At 44.2% G+C, this 10591-nt stretch overlaps 1 protein-coding gene across 1 annotated transcript in view; it reads right to left on the reverse strand.

The window, feature by feature from the left end:
- Nucleotides 1-9125, reverse strand: part of pinx1 (PIN2 (TERF1) interacting telomerase inhibitor 1) — a 96014-nt gene extending 86889 nt beyond the window's left edge. The window contains exons 1-2 of the mRNA XM_043682408.2: nucleotides 8998-9125; nucleotides 1259-1368 (exon numbers count right to left, since the gene is read on the reverse strand). Of these exons, the coding sequence (XP_043538343.2) occupies nucleotides 1259-1368; nucleotides 8998-9016 (129 nt within the window). The 5' untranslated portion in view covers nucleotides 9017-9125. The remainder of the gene's footprint in view (nucleotides 1-1258; nucleotides 1369-8997) is intronic.
- Nucleotides 9126-10591: the final 1466 nt, after the last annotated feature.

Consider the following 10591-nt stretch of genomic DNA (forward strand, 5'->3'; position numbering starts at 1 on the left):
CAGCCCCTGGAGTCTGCTCAGATTTTAGATAGATTATGGCTGATCCTTCACATCTTTCCTGCCCTTTTTCCATACCCCTTGATTCCTCCTCTATCAAGAATTCTACCTATTTCAGCCTGTGAAATATACACAAGAACACTGCCCCCACATGTGTCTGTGGCTAGAATTTCTAAAGACTCTCAACCCTTTGAGAAAAATTCCTCCTCTCCTCAGTCTTTAATTTGCACCCCTCAATTCTGAGACTTCACCTTATGGTCCGAGACTCTCCCAAGAGGTGAAACATCCTTTTAGCACGTACCCTGTCAACCCTTGAAGAATCTTGTATATTTCAATGAGCTCAGAAGATAGCAGCAAATAACTCACTTTCTTACTCTCCAAAGCCTGTCCACCATCTACAAAGCACAAATCAGGAGTGTGATGGATTATTCCCTACTTATCTGTAGGTATGCAACTCCAACACCACTCAGGATTTTGACATGATCCAGGACAAAGCAACCCACTTAATAGTACTTCCTCTACAAACATTCATACTTTCAAACTTTGATGCTCAGTAGCAGCAATATGTACCATATTCAAGATGAACTGCAGAAAATCACAAAGACTACAGCATATTCCAAATTCATAAGAACAACGGGTACATGGGAACTCCACAACCTGCAAGTTCTCCACCAAGGAATGTGCCTTCCTGACTTGGAAATGTATCACTGTTCCTTCATTGTTGTTGTGTCAAAGTCCTGGAACTCCCTCCCAAATGAATTTGTGGGTCTACTTACACTAAATAGTTTGCAGCTGGTCACGAAGGCAGTTCACCACCACCTCTCAAGGATAATAAGGGATGAGTAGTAAGCTCTGTAATGAAGCCCATATCTCATGAATAAATTACAAAGAAGCAATCAACTGGAAATATTAATTTTTCTCCTTCTCTCCACAGATGCTGCAAGGCCTGTTAAACATTTTCAGCATTTTCTGCTCTTATTTCAATTTCCAATATCCACAATACAGTATTTTTGACTAGGTGCCAAGGGTACAAACTTTCATCTACATGAAGTAGTCCAGGAAGCTATGATTGTTCTGTTTAGAGCAGAGAAGGCAAAAGGGAGATTTATTCAAGATGTTCAAAATTAGAGGGAGTTTAGACAGAGCAAATCAGGACAAACTGTACCTGAGAAGGTGGATAATGTTTTAAAAATCATCCTTAAACATTCTAATAAAAACCAAACAAATTATTCATAATTCACACATTTCACTCCGCTTTCACCTTTCCTTTTGACCACCCCATTTTTTCCAACATCTTCTGCCCAAATCTGGACTCATCATTGCTCCAGGTGTTGTTCCTTGGATCCACAGACCACTTCTGCTTTTTACGGGCTACAAAATAAAAAAGGAAACCCGATTGATATTCCATCTGGTCTTGCAAATTCCGTTTCTGTTATACTTACACCAGAGACATTAGTCCCACATCTGTCACTCCACACAAGTCCCCAAGTACAAGTCAAACAAGATAATAAGTGGGATATCAAGGGAAAGTCAATAAAATGTGGCACTGCAAAAAGCATAGCAGGTCAGGACCTGATGAAGGGTTAAGCCCAAATCGACTGTCTTGCTCCTCAGATGCTGCCTGACCTGCTATGCTTTTTCCAGCACCACACTTCATTGACTCTAACTTCTCCAGCATTTGCAGTCCTCATTATCTCCTGGATATCAAGGGAAGGGAAGGAAAAAAAAGAGGAGAAAAGTGAAGGGAGTCAGGTTAGAAAGAAGCAACTTATTTTGCACATCTGAATGTACATTTGCTTTTTCTCTTCAAATGACATATTTGCTGTGGACAGCAGATTTAGCTTCACATTTCTTGTTTTAGCTCAAAATGTACTGAACAGTGTTACACAAGTTGCAGGATTATATATCTGGTTGCACATGTCTGTTGGAGATGAAGGCATCAGAGTCAATTAATTCTTTAACACTTTCAATCAGTTTTCAATTGATGCACCTGAGACTGTTATTTTTAAACATAACTAATTTTTGACATGTTTAATGCCTAAGTATTTGTAACAAAGCACAATGGTACCATTATATCCTGTACTGAAGTGATTGCTGTATAATTACTACCTAAATTATGTGTCCCAAGTACTGTCATGTAGTCAATGCAACAGCTCATACAAAGTACAAAGAACAAAGAAAATTTACAGCCCAGGAACAGGCCCTTCAGCCCTCCAAGCCTGAGCTGATCCAAATCTACTGTCTAAACCTGTCGCCCAATTCCTAAGCATCTGTATCGCTCTGCTACCCACCTACTCATGCATCTGTCCAGATGCATCTTAAATGAATCTACCATGCCTGCCTCTACTACCTCTGCTGGCAACATGCTCCAGGCACCTACCACCCTCTATGTAAAGTAATTGCCGTGTGTATCCCCCTTAAACTTTTCTCCTCTCACGCTGAAAGCATGATCTCTTGTTATTCAATCCTTCACCCTGGGAAAAAGCTTATCTCTATCTACCCTGTCTATACCCTTCATAATTTTGTAGACCTCAATCAAGTCCTGCCTAATCTCCTTTTTTCTAATGAAAACAATCCTAACCTACTCAACCTCTCTTCATAGCTAGCATCTTCCATACCAGGCAACATCCTCGTAAACCCTCTCTGCACCCTCTCCAAAGCATCCACATCCTTTTGGTGATGTGGCGACCAGAACTGTACACACTATTCTAAATGCAGCCGAACCAATGTCTTATACAATTTTAACATGACCTGTCAGCACTTGTATTCAATATCCCGTCTGATGAAGGCAAGCATATCAGATACCTTTCTGACCATTCTATCCACCTGTGCAGCAACCTTCAGGGTACAATGGATCTGAACTCCCAGATCTCTCTGCTCAAAGTTTTCCCAAGGCTCTTCCGTTTACTGTATAATTCGCTCTAGAATTAGACTTCCCAAAATGCACCACCTCACATTTGCCTGGATTGAATTCCATCTGCCACTTCTCCGCCCAACTCTCCAGTCTATCTATATTCTCCTGTATTCTTTGACAGTCCCCTATGCTTTCTGCTACTCCACCAATCTTCGTGTCATCGACAAACTTGCTGATCAGACCAACAGTGCCCTCTTCCAGATCATTTATGTATATCACAAACAACAGTGGCCCCAGCACTGATCCCTGTGGAACATCACTGGTCACCTTTCTCCATTTCAAGAAACTGCCTTGAACTACTACTACTACTGTCTCCTGTTGCTCAACCAGTTCGTTATCCACCTAGCTAGAACACCCTGCACACCATGTGACTTCACTTTTTCCATTAGTTTACCATGGGGAACCATATCAAACACCTTACTGAAGTCCATGTATATGACATCTTCACCTGTCAATTTGGTCACTTAGAGTCATAGAGATGTACAGCACAGAAACAGACCATTCAGTCCAACACGTCCGGGCCGACCATATATCCCAACCCAATGTAGTCCCACCTGCTAGCATCCGGCCCATATCTCTCCAAAACCTTCCTACTCATATACCCATCCAGATAGCTTCTAAATGTTGCAATTGTACTAGCCTCCACCTCTTCCTCTGTCAGCTCATTCCATACACATACCACCCTCTGCGTGAAAAAGTTGCCCCTTAGGTCTCTTGTATATCTTGCCCCCTCACCCTAAACCTTTGCCCTCTAGTTCTGGCCTCACCCAACCCAAGGAAAAGACTTTGTCTATTTATCCTATCCATGCCCCTCATGATTTTATAGACCTCTACAAGGTCATCCCTCATCCTTCAACACTCCAGGGAAAATCGCCCCAGCCTATTCAGCCTCTCCCTAAAGCTCAAATCCTCCAAACCTAGCAACATCCTTGTAAATCTTTTCTTAACCCTTTCAAGTTTCACAACATCTTTCCAATAGGAAGGAGACCAGAACTGCACGCAACATTCCAACAGTGGCCTAACCAATGTCCTGCACAGCTGCAACATGACCTCCCAATTCCTGTACTCAATACTCTGAAATAAAAGAAAGCATACCAAACGCTGCCTTCACTATCCTATCTAGTTGCAACTCCACTTTCAGGGAGCTATGAACATGCACTCCAAGGTCTCTTTGTTTAGTAACATTCCCCAGGACCTTACCATTAAGTGTATAAGTCCTCCTAAGATTTGCTTTCCCAAAATGCAGCACCTCACATTTATCTAAATCAAACTCCATCTGCCACTCGCACTGACCCATCTAATCAAGATCCCATTGTAATCTAAGGTAATCTTTCTAACTGTCCACTATACCTTCGATTTTGGTGTCATCTGCAAACTTACTAACTATACCTCTTATGTACACATTCAAATCATTTTTATAAATGATGAAAAATAGTAGACCCAGCACCAATCCTTGTGGTACTACACTGGTCACAGGCCTCCAATCTGAAAAACAACCCTTCACCACAACCCTCTGTCTTCTACCTTTGAGCTAGTTCTGTATCCAAATGGCTAGCTCCTCCTGTATTCCATGAGATCTAGGTTCTGGATTCCTGATTAAGGGCTTCTGCCCGAAACATCGATTTTCCTGCTCCTCGGATGCTGCCTGAACTGCCCTGCTTTTCCAAAACCACTAATCCGGAATCTAGTTTCCAGCATCTGCAGTCATTGCTTTTACCTTCCATGAGATCTAACCTTGCTAACCAGTCTCCCATGGGGAATCTTGTCAAACACCTTACTGAAGTCCATATAGATCACGTCGACCATTCTGGTCTCAATCCTCTCTAAACTATTTGCAGTAATTCAGCTGTGGTTGGAGTCGTGCCTTGTACAGATTTAGTAAAACCTCCTGAGTTTTATACTCCATTCCCTTTGAAGTAAAGGACAACATTCCGTTTGCCTTCTCAATACTCACGGAATCAGGATGCCAGCTTTTTGTGATTCATTGATGTGAACTCCCAAAGCCCCCTCTTCTGTAGTCTCTCTTTATTTTAATAATATTCAGCTCTTTCGTTTTTCCCACAATAGATTCCATCTGGCAAATTCTTGTCCACTTCTTAATTTGCTTATCCCTCTGCAAAATCTGTGTGCCATTATTACCACTTGCCTTCCCACCTATTTTTGTGCCATCTGCAAACTTGGCCATAGTACATCCACTTTCGTCATCCAAGTCATGAATACATACTGTAAATAATTGTGGTCCCAGTATTGATCCCTGCAGCACACTACTAGTTACAGGTTACCATCCTGAAGTTATTCCTTTTATCCCAACTCTGTCTTCTATTAGTTCGCCATCCTCTATCCATGCTAATTTACCACCTCCAATGCCATGAGCTCTTATCTTAATCACGGGTGGTACCTTATCAAACAAAAATCCAAATTCGTTACATGTAATGCTTTCTATCTGTCCTGCATGTTACCTCCTCGAAGAATTCTGGTAAATTTGTCAGGCAAAACTATCTCTTCATGAAGCCATGCTGACTCTGCGTTACCATATGATGCATTTTGAAATGGTCTGCTATTACATTCATTATAACGGATTCTAAAATTTTCCAACAACAGATGTCAAGCTTAGTACGGAAATGTGTTGCTGGAAAAGCGCAGCAGGTCAGGCAGCATCTAAGGAACAGGAGAATCGACGTTTCGGGCATTAGCCCTTCTTCAGGAGAAGGGCTAATGCCCGAAACGTCAATTCTCCTGTTCCTTAGATGCTGCCTGACCTGCTGCGCTTTTCCAGCAACACATTTCCATCTCTGATCTCCAGCATCTGCAGACCTCACTTTCTCCGTCAAGCTTAGTAGCCCATGTGTAATTATTGTTGTAAATTTCTTTCCCTTTTAAATCGAGGTGTTACTATTGGCAGGTTTTCCAATCCGCAGGGATTGCTTCATATCCTAGGATGCATGCCATTAGGTCCAGGCAACCTATCAATTTTTAGCATTAGTTTCCCTAGCACTTTTTCTCTAGTGATAGTTATTTTGTTTACTTGTTATCCTTCTTTTGCACCTTGATTATTTCATAATTTTGAAATACTGTTAATATCTTCTACTGTGAAGACTAATGCAAAGTATTCATTCAACTCCTCTGCCATTTCCTGGTTCTCCATTATTATTTCTACAGTCTTTTTCTTTAAGAGGCCTATGTTCACTTTGGCTTCTCTCTTTTTACATATTGAAAGAAGCTCTTGCTGTTCATCTTGATATTACTTGCAAATTCTGGCATGTTGCCATCGACTGTCTGGACTCAGACACAAATAATGATCCCGAGTGAGAATCTGATGGGTTGTATTTATGAGTGTAACCGCATACTGAACACAAATCTTTGTCTCCATGTTGGGTGCAGAGAAGAGGTGAACCAAATAAATTTTAAAAATTAAAAATTGCAGTACTTAACTGAATCAGTTAAAATATTTCTCAATGAGTTTTAAAAGAAACATAGGAATAATAACAATAACACATAACATTATTACAGGAAAATAAAATGTACAAAAAACATATTGGCATGTCATTTTTAGAGTAACTCACCATGGTCAATGTCTAGTTCCCAGAACTTACAGTAAATAACAGAAATGTTCATAGGAGAAGTAGTCTGTAATTTGATTTGTATCATCTTCTTCCTCCAAAAGGACAGAGCTTGTAGGACTTCCTCAAAAACTCTATTAAGTTGGTTCAGCACGATCTCCGCCACACAAAACCATGTTGCCTGTCACTGATAAGCCCATTCTTTTCCAAATATAAATAGATTTTATCCCTCAGTACCTTCTCCAACAACTTTCCCACCACTGACATCAAGCTCACTGCTCTGTAGTTACCTAGAATATCCCTACTACCCTTCTTGTACAGGGAGACAACATGAACAACCAAGTAGGCAAAAGTGAGAACTGCAGATGCTGGAGATTAGAGTTGAGGGTGGGGTGCTGGAAAAGCACAGCAGGTCAGGTAGTATCCGAGGAGCAGAACAGTTGAAGTTTCCAGCAAAAGCCCTTCATTAGGAAGGGGCGATAAGCTGAGGGTGTGGTGAGACAAGTGGGAGGAGAAGGTAGCTGAGAGTGCGATAGGTAGATGGAGGTGGGGGTAATGGTGATAGGTCAGAGAGGAGGGTGGAGTGGATGGGGGAAGATGGACAGGTACAACAGGTCATGAGGACAGTGCAGAATTGGAATAAGGTGGGGGAGTGGAAATGAGAAACTGGTGAAATCCACATCAACCCCATGAGGTTGGAGGGTTCCGATGCAGAAGATGAGGCATTCTTCCTCTAGGCATCGGGAGTTTAGGAAGTGGTGATGGGAGTTGGCCCAGGATCTGCATGTCCTTGGCATAGTGGAGTTGAAGTGTGCGACCATGGGATGGTGCGGATGTCCTGGAGATTTTCTCTGAAGCGCTCTTCGAGTAAGCGTCCTGTCTCCCCAACAGATACAGTAAATGAAGTGTGTGGAAGTGCAGGTGAAACTTTGACGGATGTAGAAGTTTCCTTTGGGGCATTGGATGGAGGTGAGGGGGGAGGTGTGGGCACAGGTTTTGCAATTTCTGCAGTGGCAAGGGAACATGCTGGGAGTGGAGGGTGTTTTGGTGGATCTGACGAGGAAGGCGCAGAGGGAACAGTCTTTATGGAAAACAGATAGGGATAGGGAGGGAAATATCTCAGGTGGTGGTGTCTGTTTGTAGGTAGCAGAAATGACAGAGGATGTTGCGATGTATACAGAGGTTGGTGGATGGAAGGTGAGGACCCGGGGGAGGGGGTCTGTCCTTGTTCAAGGGCACCTTTGAACCCCACCCCTCCAACTGCAACAAGGACAGACCCCCCCCCGTCCCAGGTCCTCATCTTCCACCCCAACAACCTCTTTATACATCACACCATCCTCCGCATACATCACACCATCCTCCGCCATTTCTGCTATCTACAAACAGACCCCAGAGATACATTTCCCTCCCATCCCTATCCACTTTCCATAAAGACCGTTCCCTCCACAACTCCCTCATCAGGTCCACATCCCCCACCAACCCTCCCCCCCCGGCACCTTTCACTGCCACTGCAGGAATTGAAAAATCTGTACTCACACCTCCCCCGCCAACCACCACCACCTCTGTCCAAGGCCCTAAAGGAGCCTTCCACATCCAAAGTTTCACCTACACTTCCACAAGTCATTTACCGTATCTGTTGCTCACAATGCGGTCTCCTCTACGCTGGGGTGACAGGATCCTTGTAGAGCACTTCAGAGAAAATCTCTGGGACACCTGCTCCAACCAAACCCACCATCCCAGGGCCGAATGCTCCAACTCCCCCTCCCACTCCACCAAGGACATGCAGATCCTGAGCCTCCTCCATCACCACTCCCTCACCCCCTGCCACCTGGAGGAAGAACACCTCATCTTCCACCTCATTAATAGCATCAATGTGGATTTCACCAGCTAATACTAAGTGCTTACCTCTTTTTATATGTTCTCAACATAGCTAAGCCTGTGGGGGCTTATTTAACCAATCATTTTCACACTATTAATTGAGCATCTCAATTTAACAACAACTGCCCACCCAAACCAGGTCATAAAATTCCTGGCTTTTCATATTTAACTCCTGTCAGCTCACAGGCTCCCCCCTCACCAAACTCAGCTGGCTAGATGGTTTGTGTGTGGTTCAGGATAATGCTAACAAGTGGGAGTTGCTACCTTTTTGATGGGATGTTAAACCAAGGCTCCGTCTTCCCTCTGATAATGTAAAACATTCCACAGCACTATTTCAGAAAGTGAACAGAACCCTGGCCTACAGTATTAACCCCTCAAATGGCAGCGAAAAAAAAAAGTCAGACAACATTGCAGTTTGTGGTATTTTACTGTACGGATTTTTTACATGACGACAACATTCGGATGAGAAAAAGAACTCCATGGGCTATGAAGCATTTTGGGACATGCTGGGATTGTAAAACGTGCTGTACAAATGCACTTTTCAGTGAGACACTGTAATGAATACCCTCACCCTCACCCTCACCCTCACCCAAACCAGTAACTCCGCGGGACCTTCTAAAGCGGTGCACGTGCCAGGCCTATACTCACGTTCTGCCAGCATCGCCATCGCCACCACAAAATGAATAACCACAAGGAGTTTTTTCGGAAATGCACCACTTTGTCTCGAACCAATCGTTTCCTTGCCTCGGAACGTAAACCAACCTGAGACCGGTAGGCCAGCGATGAGACTGCGCATGTCCGACCTGTGGCGTGGGCAAAGTGCGGTGATTGCGCATGCTCCGGTTTCCAGCTGGAGCTGCATGTTGAGAATTTTATCAATGTCATGTGTGACTCAATTGAGTGACTTTTGGAATTTTATAACTAGCCAAACGCAGAATTCAATCAAATATGCCAATATTTTAAATATCTTACGTTTTTTTTAAAATGAATGGGAATTAGAGAAAGCATTCTCAATACCATTACATAAAACAAACAACTACAGATGCTGGAGATCTGAAATTAACAAAAACAGAAATTGCTTGAGAATCTCAGCAGGTCTGGTAGTATCCGTGAGAGGAAGCAGAGTTAACCTTTCAAGTCCAGTAGCCATCACAACTAGGAGCAGCAACGAATAGTATTCGTTCTGTGAGACCATGGGGTGGAGTGAGAAAGGAATCATCCGCCGTCAATTCCGCTACCTCCAAACGGACCCCACCACCAAGGATATATTTCTCTCCCCTCCCCTATCAGCATTCCGTAAAGACCACTCCCTCCGTGACTCCCTCGTCAGATCCACACCCCCCACCAACCCAACCTCCACTCCCGGCACCTTCCCCTGCAACCGCAGGAGGTGTAAGACTTGCGCCCACACCTCCCCCCTCACCTCCCTCCAAGGCCCCAAAGGAAACTTCCATATCCGCCACAGATTCACCTGCACCTCCACACATATCATCTATTGCATCCTCTGTACCCGATGTGGCCTCCTCTATATTGGGGAGACAGGCTGGCTACTTGCGGAGCGTTTCAGAGAACACCTCTGGGACACCCGGACCAACCAACCCAACCACCCTGTAGCTCAACATTTCAATTCCCCCTCCCACTCCACCAAGGATATGCAGGTCTTTGGACTCCTCCATCGTCAGACCACAACAAAACGACGGTTGGAGGAAGAACGCCTCATCTTCCGGCTAGGAACCCTCCAACCACAAGGAATGAACTCGGATTTCACCAGTTTCCTCATTTCCCCTCCCCCCACCCTGTCTCAGTCAAATCCATCAAATTCAGCACCGCCTTCCTAACCTGAGATCTTCTTCCCGACCTCTCCGCCCCCACCCCAGTCTGACCTATCACCCTCACCTTGACCTCTTTCCACCTATCACATTTCCGACGCCCCTCCCCCAAGTCCCTCCTCCCTACCTTTTATCTTAGCCTGCTGGACAAACTTTCCTCATTCCTGAAGAAGGGCTTATGCCCGAAACGTCGATTCTCCTGTTCCCTGGATGCTGCCTGACCTGCTGCGCTTTTCCAGCAACACATCTCCGGCTCTGATCTCCAGCATCTGCAGACCTCACTTTCTCCTCAAAGATAACCATACTCCTGGAACATACCTTGTGATGTTTCAGGCACCACCATCGCCATCTCTGGTATATTCTGTCAATTGTTAAGACAAATGCACCAGAGATGAAGGAGTGACTATGGTAAT

The sequence above is a fragment of the Chiloscyllium plagiosum genome, unplaced genomic scaffold, assembly GCF_037043375.1.
Source record: "Chiloscyllium plagiosum isolate Xiang-an unplaced genomic scaffold, Cpla_swu_hap1 HiC_scaffold_3, whole genome shotgun sequence".
Lineage (NCBI taxonomy): Eukaryota > Metazoa > Chordata > Chondrichthyes > Orectolobiformes > Hemiscylliidae > Chiloscyllium > Chiloscyllium plagiosum.